The 23,645-nt window shown below is 53.2% G+C and overlaps 9 protein-coding genes across 9 annotated transcripts; 7 read left to right on the forward strand and 2 right to left on the reverse strand.

The window, feature by feature from the left end:
• Positions 1 to 4,929: 4,929 nt before the first annotated feature.
• CTAM01_06360 (assembly factor cbp-4) lies at positions 4,930 to 5,416 on the forward strand (the record flags this gene model as incomplete). The annotated part of the gene is made up of 3 exons (XM_060522387.1): positions 4,930 to 4,982; positions 5,039 to 5,223; positions 5,280 to 5,416. 3 exons carry the CDS (start codon positions 4,930 to 4,932, stop codon positions 5,414 to 5,416), a joined length of 375 nt encoding a protein of 124 aa, XP_060383115.1.
• An 843-nt stretch (positions 5,417 to 6,259) lies between these two features.
• On the forward strand, positions 6,260 to 7,143 carry CTAM01_06361 (nascent polypeptide-associated complex subunit beta; the record flags this gene model as incomplete). Its single annotated transcript, XM_060522388.1, has 4 exons — positions 6,260 to 6,311; positions 6,397 to 6,403; positions 6,587 to 6,759; positions 6,914 to 7,143. 4 exons carry the CDS (start codon positions 6,260 to 6,262, stop codon positions 7,141 to 7,143), a joined length of 462 nt encoding a protein of 153 aa, XP_060383116.1.
• Positions 7,144 to 7,693: 550 nt separating this feature from the next.
• On the reverse strand, positions 7,694 to 9,266 carry CTAM01_06362 (adenosine-deaminase; the record flags this gene model as incomplete). The annotated part of the gene is made up of 2 exons (XM_060522389.1): positions 7,694 to 8,819; positions 9,046 to 9,266. 2 exons carry the CDS (start codon positions 9,264 to 9,266, stop codon positions 7,694 to 7,696), a joined length of 1,347 nt encoding a protein of 448 aa, XP_060383117.1.
• Positions 9,267 to 9,882: 616 nt separating this feature from the next.
• CTAM01_06363 (60S ribosomal protein L24) lies at positions 9,883 to 10,766 on the forward strand (the record flags this gene model as incomplete). Its single annotated transcript, XM_060522390.1, has 3 exons — positions 9,883 to 9,933; positions 10,221 to 10,364; positions 10,485 to 10,766. The coding sequence occupies 3 exons, from the start codon at positions 9,883 to 9,885 to the stop codon at positions 10,764 to 10,766; spliced, it is 477 nt and encodes a 158-aa protein (XP_060383118.1).
• A 1,701-nt stretch (positions 10,767 to 12,467) lies between these two features.
• Positions 12,468 to 13,397, reverse strand: CTAM01_06364 (redoxin; the record flags this gene model as incomplete). Its single annotated transcript, XM_060522391.1, has 3 exons — positions 12,468 to 12,644; positions 13,003 to 13,205; positions 13,274 to 13,397. 3 exons carry the CDS (start codon positions 13,395 to 13,397, stop codon positions 12,468 to 12,470), a joined length of 504 nt encoding a protein of 167 aa, XP_060383119.1.
• Positions 13,398 to 14,857: 1,460 nt separating this feature from the next.
• On the forward strand, positions 14,858 to 15,452 carry CTAM01_06365 (uncharacterized protein; the record flags this gene model as incomplete). Its single annotated transcript, XM_060522392.1, has 3 exons — positions 14,858 to 14,955; positions 15,005 to 15,170; positions 15,246 to 15,452. 3 exons carry the CDS (start codon positions 14,858 to 14,860, stop codon positions 15,450 to 15,452), a joined length of 471 nt encoding a protein of 156 aa, XP_060383120.1.
• A 997-nt stretch (positions 15,453 to 16,449) lies between these two features.
• Positions 16,450 to 16,698, forward strand: CTAM01_06366 (uncharacterized protein; the record flags this gene model as incomplete). Its single annotated transcript, XM_060522393.1, has 1 exon — positions 16,450 to 16,698. One exon carries the CDS (start codon positions 16,450 to 16,452, stop codon positions 16,696 to 16,698), a length of 249 nt encoding a protein of 82 aa, XP_060383121.1.
• A 2,397-nt stretch (positions 16,699 to 19,095) lies between these two features.
• On the forward strand, positions 19,096 to 19,476 carry CTAM01_06367 (uncharacterized protein; the record flags this gene model as incomplete). Its single annotated transcript, XM_060522394.1, has 1 exon — positions 19,096 to 19,476. One exon carries the CDS (start codon positions 19,096 to 19,098, stop codon positions 19,474 to 19,476), a length of 381 nt encoding a protein of 126 aa, XP_060383122.1.
• Positions 19,477 to 20,006: 530 nt separating this feature from the next.
• Positions 20,007 to 21,452, forward strand: CTAM01_06368 (uncharacterized protein; the record flags this gene model as incomplete). Its single annotated transcript, XM_060522395.1, has 3 exons — positions 20,007 to 20,213; positions 20,264 to 20,690; positions 20,740 to 21,452. 3 exons carry the CDS (start codon positions 20,007 to 20,009, stop codon positions 21,450 to 21,452), a joined length of 1,347 nt encoding a protein of 448 aa, XP_060383123.1.
• Positions 21,453 to 23,645: the final 2,193 nt, after the last annotated feature.

The raw sequence follows: 23,645 nt of genomic DNA on the forward strand, positions 1-23,645 counted from the left end.
CGTCTGCTATGCCACCACTTCTCGTGTCGGAATCGTGTCGCGGACTTTTCGATTTTAGTGGCGCAATGTGCGGGTTTCGGTCGAGTGTGTTTTTGGGGTGTATGTTGGAGTAAAAAGATGGGTGGTTCGAGGTCGGAAAAGTGTTGGTTTCGGTAACAGCTCCTAAGCGGCCCGGGATCGCATAAGGTTACCGTAAAGGAGAAAATTAGATGTAGCTCCACAGCTTTGTGGAATTGGACAGACTACAACAGGCGCATAGCTGACGTTGACGAGAAGGCCAAGGGTTGGCGGGGGTTTGTTGTGGTCTTGTAGGCTGGGATTCCGCACGTTTCGGCTCAATGTTGATCGACAGTTTCGGCGGGCCAGGCTATGCGCGAGAGCGGACGATTCGAGTTGGTATCCGGGACGAGAGAACAGTCCACTGCAATTTCGAGGGGTTCGGTGCGCGCAGGACGGAGTGAGCCGAATTTCAAGGGGAGTAGTAACCGATAGAGAGAGAGAGGGAAAAGGGAAAAGGAGAGAATAAGAAATGAAGTAGAGCCGCGCGTTGGGCAATGCTGGGTAGTAGGTTCAATAGAGCAGCCGTTAAGGGGAGATCGCAGGTGTTTCCAGAACACGGCGTCTATTGGTGGCAGTTGACGGAGTGCAGCAGTGGGGATGCAAATAGAAGTTGATGTTGGAGGGGTGGATGAGGTTGGGCCGAGCTCTCTCTTGTGTGGGCAGTTTGTGTATTATTATGGCCGTGCCGTTCAAGGTTGAGCAACTCAGGTTGCTTAAGGAGAGGGCGTTGAGTGGGAGGAGGGTACGGATATTCGTAAAGGGTATGGGTAAGAGATAGAGAGCGAGGAAGAGGTCTAGCTCATGCACGCGTCCACAAGTCCACACACCGAAGGAACGACGTGTGTGCGGTGCGGTAGGTATTCGTACGGGTGTGTGGATTGGGACTGGGACACGGGAGGGAATTTGCTGGTGGAAGAGAAGAAGAGCAAAGCACCTCAGGAGACGCTGTCGGATGCGGTGCAACGCGCAGATGAATTAAGACAAGACGGAAGACTGGGGGAAGAAGGATTTTGACTGGACTGGGCAGGATGCGTGGACGGGATTGGGTTGTTGGACGAGCGCCCGGGGGGAACGGGTACCTCGATTCGCGCATGTAAGGCACGGGGCGAAAAGGTACCTTTCCTTTTCGCAGAGAGATGGATTGTGGAGGGTGGAAAGCATTGGAGCATCGGGGAGGTGGTGTCTCGCTTTCCCAGGGTCCCCGGTTACGGGGCGTTCCTGCGGCGGTTGTCATGGAAGGCAAGTGCTCCCATGGCCATGTACCTTTTGTACCTTTCTTCTACCTCTCGTTCGCACCACCTCACATTACAATCAAGTCCGTGGAATACAACTGCGTGGTGTCTACCTGCCTACATTACTTGAACTCATGAAATGAGTTGGATTGTCTTAGCAGCGTTGGCAACATACAAACTAAGATACGGCAATGCAGGACTGCTGTCTGCGTCTTGTTTGTTGCAGAAAAAGGAACAAATTAAGGTCCCTGAGCAACAGCGACAAAATGACGACAGCGTGTTTGAGAAGGCGCCTGTCGGGGCCGTGTCCTTCCGTCTGTCCATGTCGCTCCTGCTTCCCTATCATACCTTTCTCCAAGGTTCCTGATCTCACATTAAGGTACCGAACAAGTGATGATATGCCACCCGGACGTGCTCTGTAATCGTTATCCCTGGTATCAACACGTTGCTCAAAGTAGTCTGTGGATGGTAGAAGCGACAGCTATCGAACGGCGTCGATGATTGTCGTTTTCTGTCATCACTGTCCTCATGGTCACCAGGATCCGTACCTTTTGGCCTGTCAAGATGGTTTCAATACCAGAGACGAAGCTCATCCACTCAATACGACGCTACTTCGGTACTTGCGCTACTAAGGCAAGTAATAAAGTACCTCACTAAGGCAAGGTACGGAAGCAGCGTTCGCACTGCCGCTGCTAGCTTAAGGTTACTCTTACGGAGAACTTTGAGTGACTTTGCAGAGGGGGGAAGGGGCTACAGCCTATCAGTACTGTACTGTATGTACTTCAGAACTTCAGGCGCATTGAATGAAGCGGGATCCAACAGGAGCACCGCCTTCAATTTGCGCCAGCCTGCTCGTCACATTCACAACAACATTAATCTTTTCATCTGGGTCTTATACTCTTATTTCTCTGGGGCCTCCCGTGACCCGCCCATCAGCTTACAGACCGGATAGATTACATACTGCAGCTTGAGAGAGAGGATATCCCGGATCAGTTGGGCAACCATGCCTGAAGCGCCGCCGGCCCCACGACAATTTGCATATCTCTCGCTTTTCTACCCTCTCGCCCTCAGCGAAGTATACCATTACCCTGGACAGCCGCAGCACGAAGCCCTCACAGGAAAGGTTCATCCGAGCGCTGCAACGAGGGTCTTCCCAGCGTCGCGGCGTGGAACTGAGGTCATGGCCACGGTAAGGTACCGCACCTCACTGGCATGACTGGGCCCATTCGTAGGTACCTACCGTTAGGTACTCCGAGTGGATGGGTCCATTGACTCCATGCTTCCCAGCCTTTGCATTCCACAACCCATTTCCCCTCCACACTCATTCATTCACTTTGCGAATAGAAAAGAAAAAAGACGTCAGTTCAGCAACCATCAATGGAATGTCACAGTTGTCTTCAACGAATGATTTGCAACTACCATGCCGTTTCCGTCTTCGTCGTCACGAGGCAGATAGGACCAGAGACATTCCAACCTCAATTAGGTGCCTCTATGGCAACACCCCCAAAAAGCTTCATCTGACAACCTCTTCCTTTTTGATCTTTCCAGTACGGAAACCTATCCTATCAGCCACCGCAAGCGATGCAATCTTGTGCCCTAAGAAAAACGACGCTGATCAGGCATGTCGCCTGCTCTCACTTGACTGCCTGCCTGACCCGGGCCGCACAATGTGCCTTATTAAGAAGCAGGGATCAATCACAAACCCCCTAAGACCCGTTGAATGAGCATTACTGCAATGCATTTTAGCTCCGCGTCTCTCTCTCTCGAGGTACACACGACAAGAGCGCTGTATCAGAAACTCCCCAGTGGCAAACCTCATTGGCCTGAAGCCCCTTTTGAGTCTGCTGTTCCCATGGAGTCTGCCTTATGGGGATCCAGTATTATCACCCTTCAGCAGTCAGCCGTGAGCATCAGGGGCCCGGCTGTTACTCGGCTCCTGCTCACCTCTTCTCAAAACAAGAAGCAATTTATCAGGAGAGTAGGAGAACAACCCTATCCCCAAGTATCGAGAACCGAAAAAGCAAGGGTGCGGAAACAGTCCAGGCTCCTGTCCTGTTGAACCCCGTTTTCCGGTGTGTCTGGTGTTCTGGTGCACCGACAGGACCCTCGGCGAGACGAGGGGCAATTAGGTTCGTAAAGTCTCTGTGCGCCGAGCCTGTCCGCGACATTTCGTCTCATCTCTCTCGCTTCCCGTCGACTCCCGTCCTGTTGCCCGGAGCGCGGGTGCTGGTATACCGTACTGAACTGGTGCCGGTGAACGGTTGTGGGATTCAGTGACAGCAATGCCTGTTTATGCAACCACCCCGAGGCAGCGCAGCTAGTCCCTACTTTTCGTTGCGGCATTCCTTCTTACTTGGGAATGCATCATCTAAGGTAGCGGGAAAATCGCTTTGCAAGAACTCAAGAGCAATGACCGGATGACCTGGTGACGAAGTCTCTACAGTCTTGCTATTCGTCGACGGTATATCAGCCTCTCTGGTCACGCTCGGGAGGCCTCTACCCTATCGTATTGCTTTACGACGTTCGCCTTCGTCGCCTCCACTTCTCTACCACATCTAGTGTGGAAACGACCAAGGTCGAATAGGAAGGCCGTTCGGGCCGGTCAACGTACGGCCAAGCGGCCAAGCATGCGGTGAGGTGGGTTAGGCATTTCGTCAGCTTCCGTCCCGTTCGGAGTAAAGCGTTTTCTTTCCCGTCTCGAAGGAATGGCTGAGCGGCCAAGACCGGCGTTTCCATGTGAGGTGGGGTTGATGGCTTGAATCCTCAACGGTCAAATCACGATGCATAGGAAGCCCTCAGACGCGTGGAAGACACTATGCCCCTGGAGGCGGAGACCTTTTGATGTCTTTTCGCCACCACGACAGAGAGTAGACAAATCGTGACTGACATCGAAGGGCGGCTGCGCCGTCGTCGCCAGTTACTACTGAAGGCTTGGCCGGCACATGGGCTTCTGATGCACCGTAGGTGGCCTCCCTTTCTGGGGGATATCCCGCCGTAACTCACGAGGGTTGGTGCTCGATTTCGTCCTGTCATTGGGGAGGGGAGCACGGGAAGCGTTTTCTTGCGTTCCTGCATGTCGATTTGGAGCGTTGCTTGTCTCCAAATGGGTTGTGGCATCATCCAACCACAAACGTTTTGTTGACAGTGAGCACAGCCCCCTCGGACATGTGGTCTTCCGCCTGCGCCACGAGGTTGCAGAGATGTGCTGGGAAGATGAGAACTGGTCTGTGGGTTTTGACGATCATGGGAAGTTGATGGTGTAGGGCGCCACACTTTCGAACGGACTTGAGCCCGAGTCTTGTTCGCATTGGTGCGTGAACTTCCAGTCTAAGAATATGCGGATGAAAGCTGATGTCCCACGGGAAGCGTTAGCCACACCATCTCAAGAGAGCGCATGGACCACCGTAAGTCATCGAGTCCAAGCTTACCTAAGGGTGCACGAGATGGCAGCTTCCCACCGCCTTCCAAATTGGGTCTCTGCTGGTAGATCTCCAATCAAGCGCGTCAGGTTCGTCATCGATTGTGAGAGGGCTGCCTCTGTGTCGCAAAGCCCCAAACTCAAGCCTCCATTGCCAGAGCTTCGCCAAATCGTCACAGCCCACCTGCTATCGCACCGCATCGCACAAACTCAATCACCATGGCGACAAAGAAGGCTACGAACTGGAAGTTGTGGGGAAAGATGCTGCTTGGGTACGTTGAGACTCTTCAAGGTCTGCAGAGAATGGCGAACTGACAGATAGGCACAGTGGTGGGATCTTTTGCGTGGGCGGCCCGGCCTTCACCATGTGGGTGTCGCCGACGGAAGAGGAGCTCTTCAAGAGATACAACCCCGAGCTACAGGCCAGGAGTCTTGCGAACCGCGAAAAGACGCAGGAGGAGTTTGACCAGTTTGTTACGAAGCTGAAGGAATACTCCAAGTCGAACAAGCCGAGTACGCCAGTCATATCGTGGAATTATGGTTCAGCATGAAGCTAACACAGTCAACAGTCTGGACGGTGCGAGACGAAGATATTGAGAGACAAAAGCAGGCACGCGTGAATGAACAGAGGAGGAGAGAGGCAGATCTCAAGGCACAGCAAGCGGCGATGCGCAAGGAGTCGGGAATGTCGGATGACTTGGACTGATATCCCGCCGCTCTGCGACGGACTGTACTATATCAACGTGGTCTCGGAGGGTCTGGGATTATGCCATGTTTGGCTGTATAACAACGAAAGATACCATGCTGACCTCTGAGGGTTGCTTGCAGGCGTTTGAGGGCTCAAAGATATTTGGATGAAATTGACAGACTACGCGGCAGTAGTGTTGCGTTCTTGGGATGCCCGGGTTGATATCGGCATGTTGATGGAGACATGATAGCCTGCATCGTGCCAGGAGACATTGATTGTCAGTGACGCAGAGAATTAACCTAGTTCAACACCGCTCGAGGAGGTAAGCCGAAAAGCTCATCACTCAGCTGGCCCCACCTCATTCGGTGAACTTTCGGTGAGGTCCAGAAAAGGAACGTACCTCGGCACAATACTATTTCCGCAAGCGAAGGGAATTCTTGGCACGCACAAAACCTCCATCATTGCATCACCCTTATCATGCAAAGTTGGCAGAGCCGGCTTCAGCCTTGTGGTAGATAATTCAACGTGTGACAAACAATAGACGAATCACGGTGAGTAGTTTGCCCACCTCAGTGAAATTTACTTCCCTCGGGCGCTGCACACACGGGTCGGGAAGGGAAAGGAAAGAGGGCGGGGTGGGAATATGCGTGTGGTCGTAGCTCCCGTCCTCGCCTGAGGGGGGTCGGCCGGCCGCTGCCCGCCCGGGTTTTTCCCACCTCCATACCACACATTTTTGCTAATTGCCCTGAGGACGACCGCACAGCACCAGCTTGCTTCCCTTTCCCCCACCCGCAAAACCACCACGCCAAACCGTCCCTCTCCCTCCCCAAACTCGTCAATTTTCGAGCCAATCTGCCCACCATGTCGGACGTCCAGGAACGCCTCAAGAAGCTCGGCGCCTCCGCGCGTATCGGTATGTCTGCGTCAATGTCTTTTGTCTCTATGCTGTCGTAATGCTGTCGGTTTTGAAATTGGTAGCTAATATACGCGATGCGCAGGGTATGTGTGAACCTCCGAAAATTGACCCCTCATTTTTTCCCTACACCCTTTCCCTCACCGAGAACACCGCGAAATATCCAGAAAAAAAGACAAAATTGCCTACAAACACAATTCTCGAACCCGCTCATTCGCGGAATGTTTACAAAGAGGAAATGATGACTAACGTATCGATGCTTCGCCCGACGATAGCGGCAAGGGCACTCCCCGCCGCAAGATGAAGCGTGCGCCCGCGCGCTCCGCCGCCGACGACAAGAAGCTCCAGGCTGCCCTGAAGAAGCTCAACGTCCAGCCCATCCAGGCCATTGAGGAGGTCAACATGTTCAAGTCTGACGGCAACGTCATCCACTTTGCTGCTCCCAAGGGTAAATGACCACCAAGCTACCACCATCACCGTTCACGTCCTCTTTTCCGATGCACCTCTGTTCCTCCACCAGAGGATAGCTCTTCTACCCTCCCATTCCTCTCTCATCGCACGAAGAAGTACCTTGACGTATACTAAAGATGAAACTCTTCCAGTCCACGCTGCCGTCCCCGCCAACACCTTCGCCATCTACGGCAACGGTGAGGACAAGGAGCTCACCGAGCTCGTCCCCGGCATCCTCAACCAGCTCGGCCCCGACTCCCTCGCCTCGCTCCGCAAGCTCGCCGAGAGCTACCAGAACATGCAGAAGGAGGGCAAGGACGGCGAGGAGGACGACATCCCCGACCTGGTCGAGGGTGAGAACTTTGAGAGCAAGGTCGAGTAAGCGGCGAAATACTTCACAACAGAAGATGAAAGATTTGCCGAAAAAAGATCAATAAATGAAAAAAAGCTCCCAAACCAAACGGTGCCACCCCTCTGCGACTACCTTTATACTTTTTGTCATGGGAGTTCGAGGGAGAAGAGAGATACTTTTTTTGATCGAAACCGTCCTTGGGTTCCGTGGATTGCCTATCATCTATGAACGAGCGTGTGGGTTTTAAGGAATGGGAAAAATTAACGAGATACAAACTTGACTTCCAACGCAAAAATGGATCGATACGAAGACGCTCCCAAGTTGTTTCCCAGCGGTTGAAATTGTGTGCGTCGTTGTGGACGTGAGACGGTGAGAGGAAGTCAGGCTCCTGGGAGACGCTGAAGACTCACCGTTCATGTCCAAACTGCGCAGTATTGTAGTCTCGACAAGGTCAACAATCTAGACTCACAGCGTGATGAGATGGTGAGTCGATGAAGATGCTAAGAGTGATACAAAATGATTTTCCAATTGCGCCGCACTCGTGTCTTTTAGCATCCATACCACCGTGACGAATTCCATCCTACAACCTCGCAAAGTCCTCATCCCCAATATTGACAACCCACCCCGCCAACGCAACCCTCCTCGCAGCCTCCTTGACCTCCCTCCGATAAACAAGCATCTCCCCGCCCTTGACCTTGCCATACGCATCAACATCCAACGCCCGCCGCAGCAACCCCCCAACCTCATCGTCGTCACCACCTTCCGTGGCCACCCGCTCCGCCACCGCCGCCGCGAGCTCCCACATCCTCCGCCTGGAAACCAAGCTCGCGCCCCGGACATCAAATGCCTTCCGCCCCTGCAGCACGCCGCCCATCGTCCCCTCATCAACACCACCACCGCGTGTCCAGGCAGCAGCGAGGTTACTCGCCGCAATCTTATCCGCCCCAGCCTTCCTCCTAACCATCCGTTTCGAGAACTCAAATTCTCTAGACGTGGTCCGCACCTCGAACGGCGAGAACCGGTGTCCACCCTTCCAACGCGCCGCTTCATCCACTACGGCCTTCATCCGTCCGCTTGCTGAGAAGGCGCGCTCGCAGCCTGTAGCGGAGTACTCCGATTCCGGGAGGATAACGGACGAGATGTAGGCGTTGCCTGGGTGGATCAGCAGGGATGCCAGCGAGGCGAGGAGGGAGGTGCACTGTTTGAGCGCGAGCTTGTCGGAGCAGGATTTCGAGGTGGTCGGCGGCGCGTCGCCGCGGGCTGGTTTGCGGCGGACGATGCCTAGGTGGGAGAAGTAGGCTCTTCCTGGGAGGGGGGTTGTGTCTGTTGTTGTCTGGGGAGGTGGCGTAGTAGTCGTGCCGGATGGAGAGGCTGAGGACGGAGGCAGTTCCCAGGGTGAAGCATCTTCTTGGGCGGCCATGGTGAGTTCCATGCTTGCATCGCCGCAGGGGGCTTCGGAGCAGTACATGTGTAGGGTGACGTCGTCTCTGATTGCAAAGAGTTGGGGTGAGGAGGGGGAGATGGCGGAGGGTGGGCGTCTTGTAATGATATCTGAGGTGGGCGAGCTGCCCTGCGAGTGGGTGTCGCATTCGTCCAGGAGATAGCGGTTGAAGGCGCGGATGGCGAGGACTTCGGCATGCCAGTCGTGGAGGGCGTTTCCTTTTGCCAGGGGGAGTTTGCTGGCTGGGAGACACTTCATGCCCGTTCTGTGGTAGGTGTTAGTCAAGTGGTCATTGATGACATTTATGAGATAATGATGTCTGGTATTGCTACGTATCGTGGAAGCTACGAGGAGTATTGTCCATATAGAATATCGTGAACTAAGAAATATGAGATCCAGAGTCTGAAGTATGATGTGCCACATGAAGTAACTACAAGTTGTATGACCCGAGATCATCCACACGATAACATACACATGACCATCTTACTTACGCGAGTGAGAGACAAGTTAAGACGCCATCTTTTTCGGCAACAATGCCGCTCAGGGGAACCCATTCATGTAGGCCATTGTCTCTAACCTGGGGCTTGCGTTTTGTAGGTAGCTTCTTGAACCGCCCTAGGACAACATCTGCGATCTCATCGGGGTCGGCTGGCATTTTCAGCGGCCGTGATATTCTCATAAGCGGTCTCGTCACCTTAAGCCAACTTTTCATCACCGGTATCCGTTCGACATTTTCTCTCAAGCAAGAACCTGTGTCGTAGGTGCACATCTCGACTTGAAGTTGAGAGTGGGGCTTCTGGACCAGGCAAGCCACAAATCCACTGCACTCTACCAATATGTGGCGCAGTTCGAGTCAACCACCTCAATATCGGTAATGGCTATCTCCACGTGACACATACACCACCAAGCCGACCCACTCTTTCGTCCCGTCCGCGTAGGGTTGACGCCCACTAGGCTATTCTACCCTCCCACGACGAATTTCCGAACCAGAGTCGAAAATTGTAGAATCTCGCGAAGAGTGCCAGCCTGGTCTTACCCTCCCCTTCCCGAACCCTTTGACCTCATCGACAAGTCAGCCAACGTTCGCATTCAATACCGCCAATGTACGTTCAATAGATTACCCCCTCGTCCGGTCGACCCTCGATTTTTTTCCTTCCGACTGCTGGCCTAGCGATTACCCAACAAAACCGCAACGTCACCATTTCCGAAAGACAGCCGCTTTCCACGAACAACTTCGCTGGGCCAGACGAGGAGAAGGAATTGAGGGTCGATTACAGGAGGATCTTCCGAAAATTTTCGAGGAATTGTTTTCTGACTGATTATTCAAGATGCGCACGTACGACGACACGTTCTCCGGACAGAGAATCTACCCTGGAAAGGTACGATGATGACAACGCCACCCATCCTTCCCTATATCTCCGATATCATCTTTCCCCCCAGTCGATCGAAGGAACCTGTTGAAAGCATGGCTGGGCAGTCGGGGAGCTCAACCCCAGATGGAAGAGATGGGACATGAGGGGCAACGAGTTGGATGAACGAGCAAGCCATGGGGCAACGATTGATCGACGGGAAAAGGAAAGATGATTGCAAGGAGACGACTTCACGGAGGAGGCAAAGACATAACACTCTGCATGGGAACAAGACGCTGACGAGACTCTGACTACAGGGTAAGCTCTACGTCCGCGGTGACTCCAAGATCTTCCGTTTCCAGAACGGAAAGTCCGAGTCCCTCTTCCTCCAGCGCAAGAACCCCCGCCGCATTGCCTGGACCGTCCTGTACCGTCGCCAGCACCGCAAGGGTATCTCTGAGGTGAGTGCCAAACCGTCGCGACGATGCCGCATGGTCACGTTCGAGATGTAATATCTCGAACCCCTTCACGCGTCGCGAACCTCGACCTTGTAGAAAGCACATGACTGACCCCCACAACAGGAGGTCGCCAAGAAGCGCACCCGCCGCACCGTCAAGGCCCAGCGTGCCATCGTCGGTGCCTCCCTCGATGTGATCAAGGAGAAGCGCTCCATGCGCCCCGAGGCCCGCTCCGCCGCCCGCGCCGCCGCCATCAAGGAGTCCAAGGACAAGAAGAACGCCGACGCCGCCGCCAAGAAGGCCGAGAAGGCCAAGACCGCCGCCGCCGGTGGCAAGAAGGGCCCCATCGCCTCCAAGCAGGGCTCCAAGGGCGCCGCCCCCAAGGTCCAGGCCCGTACCCGTTAAACAGCTTTTTTTTTCTAGTCTCTCGTTGAGGATTGGGGAAAAGAATTTGGGTTTGCGTGATGGGTTTTTCTTCTCTTGACATGATGAAATAAAAAAAGAGTAAAAACATTTCTCTGTCGAGACGGCGTGAGGCTGGTGTGACATGCGGGAAGCAAAGAACAGAAACGGCCACCGACCAATCCCGGCCGAGGGTTAGGATTTTTTTCTTTCAACCCTCCGGCTGGTGAGGGGGAGACCGTTTTTCGAGAAGGAACGAACGCTTCTGACAACAAACGATTGGTGAAAGGCACAATACGACCAGGTTCAAAAAAAACTTGATTGGAGTCGAGGGTTCATTGTGCTTTGAAACGGGGACTTTGGGGTTCTATAACTACACAATCTCACGGGTAGCACGGAATTTGCATGGAATTGTCCCAACGGGGGATTCTTACCAACGTTTTTGATCCTCGAATCCCGTACTTTGGTGACTAGTCTTGTTGTGTTTTGTACCATTTGAATGGTGACGTGATTCTTGGAGGTTGACATGCGAGGGAGACAGTCGCCGAGATCTTGGAGGCGGATGTACTGCAATAGATCCCGGGACTCATCCACGAGCTCAACCCTTCCCGTCCCCTTTCCTGCGTTGTTCCCGGAGCGAAGCTACGAGCCGGAGAAGCATCAAACAAAATGCGCTTCGTAGTGGCTGCCACATCATGTATTCCCCTCAACGGAAGTAGAGGGACAGTAGAACTCCTTTGATCCCCCGGCTTCCCGCGCTCGGAATGAGGACTGAAGCTTACTCCACACGATAAACGTTCACAAAGCTCGAAATCCCTTCTCCCATCTTGCAGTGACATGCGGGGGAGAGGGTATTTTCAGAATTTGCCGTGCCATCACCAGAACTCGCCCTGCTCGATAAACCGTTTCACACGAAAGGCCGTGAAGAAAACAGCAAATGAGGCGGGAAAAGAAACCACATCTCTCATTGTACAAGACGGCCATCGACAGACATCCATACCCTCGTCCTCACTCGAGTACATCAAGCCCGCTGGTTAAACTCCAAGTAAACATCATACTCTAGCCTTTCTTTCCAAGAACATATCAAACACACACCTCTGGACATCCATCATCTTTTGGGGTCAATATACCCCAAGTTTATCCGCACCATGCCTATTATGGAAACGAGCCGCACATGTAACATACATCTGCGTAATAGAGCTTACCCGGTGTAAGTATCCAACAACACCATGACCTGCGTCGGGGGAAAGACAACCATCCCCTCCTCCTGTGGTTCCTTCCCCCCGTCCGTCTCTCTTCGCGGCAATATCGCATCTCCGAGCCCCGCTACCGAGACGAAGTCCGTCTGCTCTACTAGCTCTACCGAAGCATCTAACAGCTCACGTTCCAGTCATCAGATCAAGTATTTCAGGCTAGGCAGAACCATGGCCAGGTCTCATGAACCATTCAGTTTTTGTCTCTATTCTATAAGCGGAAGAAAGTGGTTTCGTGATCCGAAAACCGCCCCAATCTTCGTCTAACGAAAGTTCAAAATTCTAATATGAGCTTTTGTTCTAAACGCGCGTCGGAAAAAGGTTTCCCTTTCTTTCCCCTCTTTCGTCTATAAAAGAGACCATGTCTTGGGCATTTCTCATCATGTAAAAAAAAGGAACCCGCCCAACGCAAAAATCATTAAATCTTCAAGTGGCACAAGGTACCAACTCTTTACAGAGCCTTGAGAACGGGCTCGGCGCCAGAGACCTCGAGACCCTGGAGCTCAGTCTCCTTCTCGGCGTAGACGACCTTGCCGTGGTCGATGACGATGGCGTAGCGGGCGGTGCGCTCGCCGTGGTTCCAGCCGATGGAGGTGGAGAAGGCGGCGTTAGCGTCGGAGGCGAAGACCTGGGAAAACCGGGTTAGTTCATCAACGCTTGTGACGGTGGCCGGGATATTGCGCGATGAAAGGTGAGAGAAGACAGAAGACACGAATGCAACTTCGCGGGTGAGGCGATTTGAGCGTATCGTGGTATCATGTTGAGACTCTTTTCCCACCCCCTTGAGGAGGGGCAGAGTGGGGGTGGGGGGCGGGCGGCGTTTATCGGAGTCGGTGAAGGGGTGAGCTCCACGGAAAGAGGGGGAGGGGTAAAACAACACAACGCAACAGCACAGCACAGCTAGAGCTAGCTGGAGAAAACAAGTCGAAGAAGAAAAAGAAAAAAGATGCAACAGAAACAGCAAGACAGAAACGGGCAAAACTCACAATGAAGTCGTCCTTGATGTTGTTGGCCTTGCCCCAGCCGGACATGACAAAGGGGTCGTTGTAGGCGAGGAAGATGACCTGGTCGACGCCCTTGGCCTTGAGCTCGTCCTTGTGCTCAATGTAGCCGGGCAGGTGGGAGGCGGAGCAGGTGGGAGTGAAGGCACCGGGGATGGAGACGATGACGACCTTCTTGTCCTTGAACTCTGTTGGGAGATGGGAGCAGTTAGCCAAGAGGATCTTGTGATGGTTCGATTGATAGAGAGAGACTTACCCTTGGCGGTGTCGTACTTGATGGGGATACCGCAGACCTTGAAGTCGGCAGTCTCCTCCTGGTGGGGGATGTACTGGAAGGCAACGCCCTCGGGGAACTGCTCGCCGACCTTGAGACCAGACATTTTGATGATTTGGTGTGGGTTGGTTGAGGAAATTGGTGAAGAGAGAAGTGCGTTGGAGATGTGAGAGTGGATTGGTAGTAGGGTGTTTGGTTGAAGAATGGAAGGAAAGGGAAAACAAGATCAGATAAAGGAAAGGAAGGTAGGGCGAATTAGTAGGTGGGCGGGATATCGAGGGATCGCCGAGTCAGGGTCCCAGGCGCAATTCTGCGAGCTTCCAGGGAAGTGGAGCTCGTGATGATTTGTATTTGAGATACGGATACTACGCTCCTTAGCCGCGGGGCGGCCACTCCTTCCTGGGACCACCGCCGACCATCTCAGGCACAGGCACGACAGGTAGTCTTTTTGTGACGAATACGGGCATACAAGTGGGCAAAAAAGTGCGGTCCACTGGGACCTACCGTTGCACTAACAAGAGGCATTCTACGGTTTGATTTGTCTCGGAACTCTGGAGAGTTGTCTTTCTTGTTTGCCCGCTTTCGCGTTTGGAAGCCATGATGCAAAGTATCTTTTTTCCCTTGCTCAAGGTACAAGGTAAGGTACTGAGTAGATAACAACAGCATTCAAAGTGACAACAGACAGAATATCCGTATGGGGGAGGTACGAATAGATGACATGTACCTTGAACTCTGATAACACCAGCTAAATGCGCACCTTTTCGGCCCACAGAGTGACATGACGCAAGACCGGGAATTTATGCCGCGTCCGTTTGGGCTCCGATCCCCGGCCTCTCTCCCCCCGGTGGGGGGAGGCGAACAAGGGCCCCTCTCGGCCGTCCGAGCATCCAGCCTGTCGGCCTTCTACCAACGTCCTTCGGAGTTACTGTGCCAAGACGTTGTGACTCTGGGAGCCTTTTTGTCATCATGGCGAGGTCCGGGTGCTCCAGACCCGGGCGGCGTGACATTTCTGGATGTTGGTGGTCATTGGCGTGCAGATGGTACAAAGTCGGCGAGCATGTGCTTGTCTAGAATTGCCTGACTTTTATCGTCTGAAGAACCAGCTGCCTGGACTCAGTTAAGTCAATCCTGCGGTACCTGGTTCACACAACGACAGACCGCAACTGCAGTCAGCGCGGCTCTGTGTGGTGAGGCAGAAGTTGCGCCGGCGTCGGCCGTTGCTTGTTGCTGTAGCGCTCACTCCGCAAGCCATCTGAAGTTTGAAAGACTCATCATGCTCAAGCTAAATTGGAATATCTCAACTAGAGCTGAAAGGTTGAAAATCAAAATTTTTGCGCCTCATCTGACGTCGCTTCGTAAGAGCAGAACCCGCGGTGTTTGCCAAGGGCGCTGATGACTGCTGACAAAGGCCGAACCCCCGGCAGCCTGTGCCTGTGATTGGTTGCATCGTCCGGTGCTTGTGTCTCCTTCCAGCATGATTGACATGTTCAAAGCTGCTGTCTTTGCCATGGCGATAGCTCCATGACTTTAGGCATCATCACTTGGAAAGATCGCATTGCTTGAATCATGACCAGCCAAGACGAAGCCAGACCGCCGTTCCCACCCTTCACCGAGGAAACCGCGAGGATCAAGGTGAAGGCGGCCCAGGATGGATGGAACTCCAAGTCCGTGCCCCTCAGCAGCCGAAGCAGACGCCCACTGACATCGCCGCAGAAACCCCGCAAAAGTGAAGATGGCTTACACGCCCGACTCCATCTGGCGCAACAGAGACACTTTTCTCCAGGGTCGAGATGAGATTGAGCAATGGCTCACCAAGAAGTGGGAGAAGGAGAATGGCTACCGACTGCGCAAGGAGTTGTTCGCCTTCACTGATGACAAGGTAAGCTCCCCAGAGTCACCGTTGACCCCGCAGCTGTGGCTGCGCTGTTGAGAGATCACTGACCATTGGAACAAGATTGCCGTCCAATTCTGGTATGAGTGGCACGATGAGTCGGGACAATGGTGGCGGACGTATGGTCTCGAGGATTGGACCTTTGCTGAGAACGGGCTTATGCGCAAGAGACAGATGAGCGGGAACGATGTCAAAATTGAAGACACAGAGAGGTGGTTCCGGGATGGCGTTGATGTGAATACCGTTGATATCTCTGAGAGGCACTGGTAAAATCTGTCCTCTGTGCCAAGACATTGCCAGAACTGCAAAGATCCGAACCCTTCCTGTAGACTAGGTAGTAGGGCACGACTTCCAACGATTCGTAGGATGGCTCGTGTTCCTGGCGGCAGGGTTTTTGTCTCGAAGTAATGAGTCCGATATCCTCTCGGCTGACACCTGTGCGTCTGTTGGATAAATTGATCTAGTATAAAATCACTGTCGAAAATGCGCCGCCATGTCTTGAGATTTGGGGAAATGTTATCAATCGGATGAGGAACGAGACAGGCACATATCTTGCCAAGACATTCCATAGAAGGCCAATGTTCGAAATACCAAAAACAGGCGTAAATATGACTAGCAAGCCGCCCACGAGGAATTCGCGAGTTCTCCACGAGGCGGGAAGTGTGAGTGACTGCCCCCTCTGATCCTGGGAGCCAAGCACCTACACACCTAGGCCAAGATCCTTAGGCCAGTACATGGGCGGCACGCTCCTGACTCTCATGGAACACATCTTGCCAGCGAAGATAGGAAGGTGAGTTGTGCCATGGTCCACGCTAGAGAATTTTCTTGGTTTCGAGTAGAAAGACGTAGGGAAGACTTAGCGTCGTGTGGTCCAGGTCGCCAAGCGCATGACAGGAGCTTGACGCCACGATCCAAAGAGGCGGTTATGGAGACCAGAGAGACGATGCGAGAGCTAGGGGAAGGGAGAGGCCCCTGCGAGAGGACGAGATGATGGCAATTAGCAAAGCATCAACCTCGGCCGACGGTCCGCGTTGTTATATGAGATTGCCCGAATCTGTCATCGTTCCAATCAAGGCTTTTGAGGATAGGTACCAAGAAATGTAGCTTTGCCAGAAGCCAAACAAGAAGAGCAGAGACGACGGGCTGTGACGAAAACCATCAGCTTGCATATGATCACGCCGCGTTCAGAGCAGTCACAGATACACACAATGGTCATTTTGCGGCACGATAGGCGAGCCAATACCTTGTACAGGACGCAGCTGGAAACATGCCCGGCGATCTGTTCCTCTCGGGCCGGAAGCAGCGTCGCAATCGGGTAACGTGTGACGTTTGGCTCGGCACAGGGGTTCTGGCCACTCTTTGGGCCGTCCGTCCCGCTGGAGGGGGGTCGCTTCGAGATGACTGCAATGATTTGCGCCAGGGGTATTTTCAGCTTTGTGACCTGAATGGAATGCTATCTTGTCCTCTGCATCGACAGCTGCTGCAGTGCGACAGTGCGAAGGTGAGATTGGAGTAAGATGTGGTCTTTGCCAATGTTACAGGCGGCCGATTCGCAAAGTAGAGCTACTGAAAGCTGGCTCGATCGGATAGCTGGTTCATCGACGCTACACAGAAAAGGCGCTGCTCGGAAAACGGTTGGCACAAATCTGGGAGGGGGGATGGACGCACAAAGACTGACCTCGGGGTGATGGTTAGGTACGGGGACCATGTCACCATGGTCGGCGACACTAGCGAGACCGAATAAGTCGAGGTAGTCTACTACGGCTTTTGGTGATTTGGTGCGACAGGCTGGATATGAGGTTTTATCAGGCTGGCTGGACTTGTCTAGCTGGTGGGTGACGGTGGGTGAAAGTGAGGAGCTAGGATAAGGTGGTGGTTGAGTGGTGGTTTGATTGGCCGTTGGTGTAAGCAGGGATAGATTTATCGATTAGCGAGAAGACATGATCAGGGCGCCCCTTCAAACTCTTCTTCACATTCTTCGCAGGGATGGTTTGAAGAGGCTAGTCGCCTCGTTACTGCTTCTAGCCTGACCGATCTGGTTCGCTGAGGAGAGCCTTGACACTATGACTAGATACCTGGCATGAGGACCAGGCAGGGGAGTATCAGCATGAGATGATAATGTGGCAAAAAGCAAATGCTGATTGGGGCTGGTTGAAGGTGGCCGACCTTGGTGGAGAGGATTCGTGTAAGTAATCTCGTCTGATCTTTGAGTTAGCTGTCGTTGCAGTCGTCTGATGAAATTTGGGAAGAAAAGGAATTCAGACGGACATAGTACATGAATCGAACGCTCAAACTCAATTCTCCGGGTAAGGTTCCCTGCCTTGCAAATGGAAGTCGTTTCTTGAGAGTCATTTGGCAGGTGCGAACAAGGTACGAATAGGTACAGAGAGGGAAGGAAACATCGTCAATCGATCTCGGGGAAGGAACGCGCACAGACCGTCGATTCAGGGGACCCTGCCAGTACTTTAGGTACCTTCTGGCCTACCTTAGTACCTCAGTAGTACAGAGCAATAGGTACCTTCACCACCACCAACCCCTTGCCTCTTTTTTTTCTCCCCCCTTCCACCTGGGCAGCATTTTTGTCTTTCTTTTTCTCATCTTCTTCTTCTCTCTCTCCCCCCCCCCCCCGGTCAGATGGGGATACCTACGTACGGATACTTCCCATCAAGCACGCCAGGCACGCCTCTCTCAGCAATCCCGCGCTTGGGTCGTAGCTCCACCGTCTGTTCACAGCCTGCCCTACGCCGGATCAATATCTCCTGAGCGCCGTTAGGCGACTGGCATACCTAGACCCAAAGTCAAACTCGACTTGGACCACGTTACGTTACCTATCAGCACCTTTCGTGATCCGGCTTGACGGGCTTTGGGGCTGGGGACTGATGGACTAGGTACAGTCTCCTCAGCCCGGAAGCCTTCGCCTCATCCGTTGATGAACTCAGCGCCATGAAGAACAAAGGGAGTCCTGCCTCGGCCTCTCGGACCCGGAGCTCTTCTCCGTCCACCACCAGACGACGATGGCAAGTCTGGAGGCTTGATGTGGGAGGCGCCGCCTGCTCTCGTCATGGTCCACCTCCTTACGGCCGCCTCCTACGCCTCTGTGCCCCGGGCCCGGTCCCCTGGAGAAAAGAGACAAACGAGTCCTAAGGATTCGCGCGAGCCTCGCTTGACCTCGAACCAACTTCTGATGCTGACTATTGTCATGTCAGGTTGTTGCTGCAACAACTTGAGGTGAAAGCAGCACCCGATAAATATTTAAGGGGTTTCACTCACCTTCCAAAGACATCACTAATCATTGTCACGCCGGTTTGAAAAATTTCCAGGCCTTTGGGTGTCTTCTCCACGCTCTCCTCTTGCCGATCTCCTGCAATCTCCCACATAAAAGATATCCGTACCTATTACCAGCCAATTCCGCACTCTGCAGAGTCCATTTTCCTCAAGCAGGGAAGACAAGCCCAGCTGTAAACTGTCTCAGCCGAACAGACGCTCCTTACTCGTTCAGGAAAGCCTCGATGCTAGTGCCGGGCCACTCCACCAATCGCCACGATGCTGCAAGAGATCGACAGTGATTTCGCTGTTTCGGGAGCTTTGTCACTTATGGCTTCGAAGCAGGTCTGCAATGGGAGAATGGGCGTTCTTGAGGCGCCCGGTCACTTGGTCACGTCGTTGCACTGCTTTTGGCTCACTCAGTCCTCGTTTGTCGTGTCACCATAGCATAGCAGAGACGTTTGGGCCTTCGCCTCGCAAATGCAAAGCGCTGTGATTCTTCGTATTGTCCAAAACAATGGCCACAACAACGCCAGGCGTGCCAGGTAAGCAAGGGCTCGCTGCGTAAACTTTGAAAACCAACGATGCGGTTGCTAGCGCGGTTCTTGCTTCTTCTCCTTCATACCCACATGCATCCACGGCCAGGGCCATGTCTCTCAATGTTCTACTATCTCATGCTGCATACAGAAATTCAGAAATGAAGATACATGCCTACTCCGTACTGCACGGTACATCGTCTCCACCCTCACGCGGGTGCGCTATTCCTTCTGCGTCGTCCTCCATGCCTGCCAAGCGTGCCCTCAATATCACCATCACCAAGCAAGTCCGAGAAGAAAGCACATCCCTACACACCATGTCGTTCCCACCCGTCCGCATTCCGCCAGGAAACAACAAACGTCTGGACGCCTCACCCATCCCAAGTCCCAGTGTCCCACAGGGACCCCGGCTACAGGTCGATTTCGCGCTTTCTGGATGGGCCCAGCTTCAGCCCTCTCCGTCAACAGAAGCCAGTCATGGCCAAATAAAGTAGTCTTTCCGTCGAAATGTGTGTGGGGCTGGCCATCGTCCTGGCCCTCCCCAGCAGCCCTCGACTTTCCTCAACTCTCGAGATATCTGGGCACGGGTTCACAGGCACGCCTACGCCTACACCTGCTTTTCTTCTCTCACTGCTATATCAGTCGTCTTGTGCCCTCGACCGTTTCCCCCGTTCCTTCATCTCCCATCTTAGTTGTGTTCTTCGCTACTCCCAACCCCTTCTACCCCTCCCGCAAGGCGAGCACTATTCTTCATTGTGCAGTAGCTTGTAGTTCGTTCCAACCCTACCTTAAGCCCAACACTACTCTCTTTCCCTCAACTTTGTCCGGTCTTACCCGTGGAACGTCATTCCTGGACCTGGATACTACAAGTTAAAGGCGGTCTCTTTCGATCAAAGGTTTCTGGACATTCACTCACACTCACTGTCCTACACCCTAGAACCTAAGACCACCTATTTCATTCGCTTCTCCACCTACTACCAACCAGACTGCGACATTTCGTGTCACTTCTATCAAATATCCAACTATGGGTCTTCTACCTCTCACCTACCGCCGACCGGTATACGTCAGCAACACCAGCTCAGCTCGCGGGAGCACTTCAGATGTATCTGACAGTGGCAATGAAAAGCAGAGCAACACCTCCTCATCCTTGCGCTCCGGCAATTCTGGAAAACTGCAGGGCATCCCGGAGTCGCTCACTTTTGACAAGATTATCAACGGTGGCACATGTCCTGTAGGTTGCCTCTCATGACTTTGATACTGTCCAAAGTATTGACTTGATAGCCTTGTACCGTGCGTGACTTCATGAACTACCTGATCTATATTGAGCATGCGGCGGAAAACCTTCAATTCTTCCTCTGGCACCGGGACTTCCAGAAGCGTTTTGGGGAAGCAAAGACGTCTGACATGTCTCTCGCTCCCGAGTGGACCGGAACCATGGAGACTGATCTGCTTCAACGCATGAACAAGGAAAAGTCACAGAAGATGCGCAAGAAGCCCGGCCAAGAGATATTCAAGGGAACCGATTTCGAGAAGAAGGGTGCCACGAGCGGCATCGTGCAAGATCCCAACAACCCTTTCCACACCCCTCCACGCACCCCAAACGACTACGAAGGCTCAGTCTACACGGGGTCTCAAGGCGTGTCGAATGCCGATTCGTACCGCTCTCAGGCTAGTGATGCATTCGCGGCCGTGGGTGCCAAGCAGCCTTGTAAGTTGTCAGACTCGAGGGCTTCAAGGTATTTGCTGACTGGATCTAGTCACCATACAACCATTCCGTGAAGAGATTGATCGTGTTATCGCCACGTACATTATGGAGGGTGCGCCGCGACAGCTCAACCTCTCGGCCAAGGAACGTGACGCCACTCTTCACGCCCTTGCGTACACTACCCATCCTACGGCCTGTCGCTTGGCCATCAAAGTAATTGAGAACTCTCTCCGCCAGCAAGCTCACCCCAACTTCATTCGTTGGTCCATCTGCAACGGTAACCCCGCTCGCGTCTTCTTCGCCCGGGCTCTCGGCGTTGGTCTCATTGCTATCGCCTTTATCGTCGCCATCTTGATTACTCTCAGCCGTGCGGGCCGCGGATGGCGAGCACTGGCTGCCATTGGATGGGTTTTGGGCATTTCCACCTTGGTCGCAGCCTACAAGGGCATGTGTGTTGTCCTCCACGGTATGCACCATCGTCATGTTCGTCCCTGGGAGCTCTTCGTGGACGAGGAGAATGACGACCGCAAGACTTCCTTCGACACGTTTGGATCTAACAACAGCTACGAGTCGGAGCCTTGGGTCATCAAGTATGAGAAGCGCAACATTGTCCGCAAGATCTTCGACCGCGAGGTGTGGATTGAGGAGCCTGCTCTACGCACCATCCAGGACACCATCTTCCTTCAGGCAATGCTCTGTGCCGTTCTCGTTGGCGGTGTCCTCACCGCCATCTTTGTTGCCATCCCAAAGCACGGGTACTTTTGAGTGTGTCTTTGTCTGATACAGACAGCTGGGATAGCTTGTATCGCAAAGCTTCTGTTTGTTGGTGGCCTTAATAGGTGTAATTGAGTATGTGAAGGATGCTTGGAACGGACGATGAGAACCAAAATACCATTTTGCTTGGGCGCGGCGTATACGGTGGAGGGATCATGTTTTGTCGTATGGCTTTGTATATCAAGACATGGAAGTTTATATACCAGATTCAGCTCCAATGACGAGATGTGAAAAAAGTTTGCTCCTCACGTGTATACGTCAGCAGGGCAAGTCTTTCGGCCGGGTACAAAGCTCAATTATCTGGTATTGAGTTGCGTGCCATCGAAAGTTCATAGGATACAGATGACAGGGCGATTTCCACTACCTTGATCTAGACGAGTCACTCCATGTTGTGGTGTCACTTGAGCTCACTTGCATTTGTTTAACTCGTGCTATCGACTGAGGGGGTTTCATTACCTCGCCTGCAACAAGCCTGAATCAATGACCGGAAGGCTCTCCTCTTGTGATCATGTTTCTTCTCAAGATCAAGAACGCCAACCGCAAGCGAAGCAGTCATTGCGACACTACAAAGTTACGTAGACTTGAGGCAGGAGAGCCTCTGATGATAGGCCTCGGAAGAAGGGAGACTCCGGACGAAAAAATAGAGGGAAGGGGGGGGAAGATACCCTGATCGTGCATGAACACAACCCATCTAATCCCATCTCAACTCAAAGTATGCCTCCCCCCCTCGGCGGTGTAAATCCGGCTGATGCAGGGCAACCCGAGACGAGAGACTCATTCCAGAAACGGGCAATGCCGTAAATAGCGGGTCTCCCTCCCCCAGGCGACCTTCGGACTTTGTCAGAGAGCTGAGGCACGTAGTCATCCGGCGGTGGTTTCTAGGGAATCCTCCCATCTTTGAGATCTACGGATACAGAATCGGAACAATGTTCTAGTGTCCCCGTCAGACATGGGCACAGACGGAAAAGTCTGTGGATATGGTCTTTTTCTGAATCCATCGTTGGCGTTCCTCGTTCGGTGGGGGTGAGCAGACCCCTGTCGCGCGGAACTCTCATCGAACCAGTAAGACGCGCCGTTTGTGAGTAGCGACTACCTGATGCGGCAATGGCCACGGGAGAGCCTGAGAGAACGCCACCCTCATTGATCGACAGCATCTACGTTCATCCCGCGTCTCTTTGTTAAACCGACGAGAATGGGTGCGATGTAGTATCAAGAACATCCATCATTTTTTTTATGATCTTCGCCAAGGGCGTAGTGCGGTCGAGGTATCCGTGGGAAGATCTCGAACAGGTCCATCTCCCCCGTACACGCGAAATCCGGATTCGCAGACGATGGTATATGCATGCCTACGACAGCGTTGTCCGATCAGAACGATGGACCAAGAATACACAGGCAAGTGAGAGCTGGAGGCTGACGAAGCGTACACGTTTTGACGTTCAAAGTCTAAATGCCAAAACATCAGACCAGTCAGTCACAAGAAAAACTCCGTCGGAAAAAGGCAACACAACTATCAGACGACTCAATGATACTAAAATAAGAGAATTACCATCCCAGCCCCTGCTGTTTTCTTCATTACAAGTTTTTCCTCCTCTCTTTGGGCGTGCGTGCAAGGCGTCTGGTTTCCCATGCGTCAGGAACGAGGCCTACCACGCGGCATCTTGACTCGAACCCTGATCTTCTAGGATGCCTTGAAACGAGACCTACGCGCGCGCCAAGTCATGTCAATCAACTCACTTCACCTAAATCTTGGGACGGGCCTCGCCTGCCTCATGAGACGAGCAGGATACCCAGATACCAAAACGCCCGGAGACTTTGCGAAGCTCCTCTCCAAGGTACCCTTCAGAAGGTGGTAATATTGACTCGTGGCACTCGTGATGCCTTGCAAACAGGTCGAGCTTCCTTCATGCGCGGTTCATCTCGAACAAGGGGTAGAATGGTGATCTACCGACTCGTTGTTGAATACATCCCATCCAACGCATACAGACAACCCCAGTACTCCGGGCTTCCCTCCCAGACGGTAAGCCAGCACGACATCAGACCAGACCAGACGGGCCCCAAACGAGCGGGACTGGTTCACCCAGCAGTCTGGATTCGGTTCTCGCCTAAGAATTGTCAAACGTTCTCACCCGTCCGGGGTTGGGTGCGTGGGTGCCTCCCATGAGACGATGCGAGTCGATCGCAAAC

This window comes from Colletotrichum tamarilloi (genome assembly GCF_030869305.1).
Source record: "Colletotrichum tamarilloi strain Tom-12 chromosome Unknown Scaffold_17.1, whole genome shotgun sequence".
NCBI classification, from domain to species: Eukaryota; Fungi; Ascomycota; class Sordariomycetes; order Glomerellales; family Glomerellaceae; genus Colletotrichum; species Colletotrichum tamarilloi.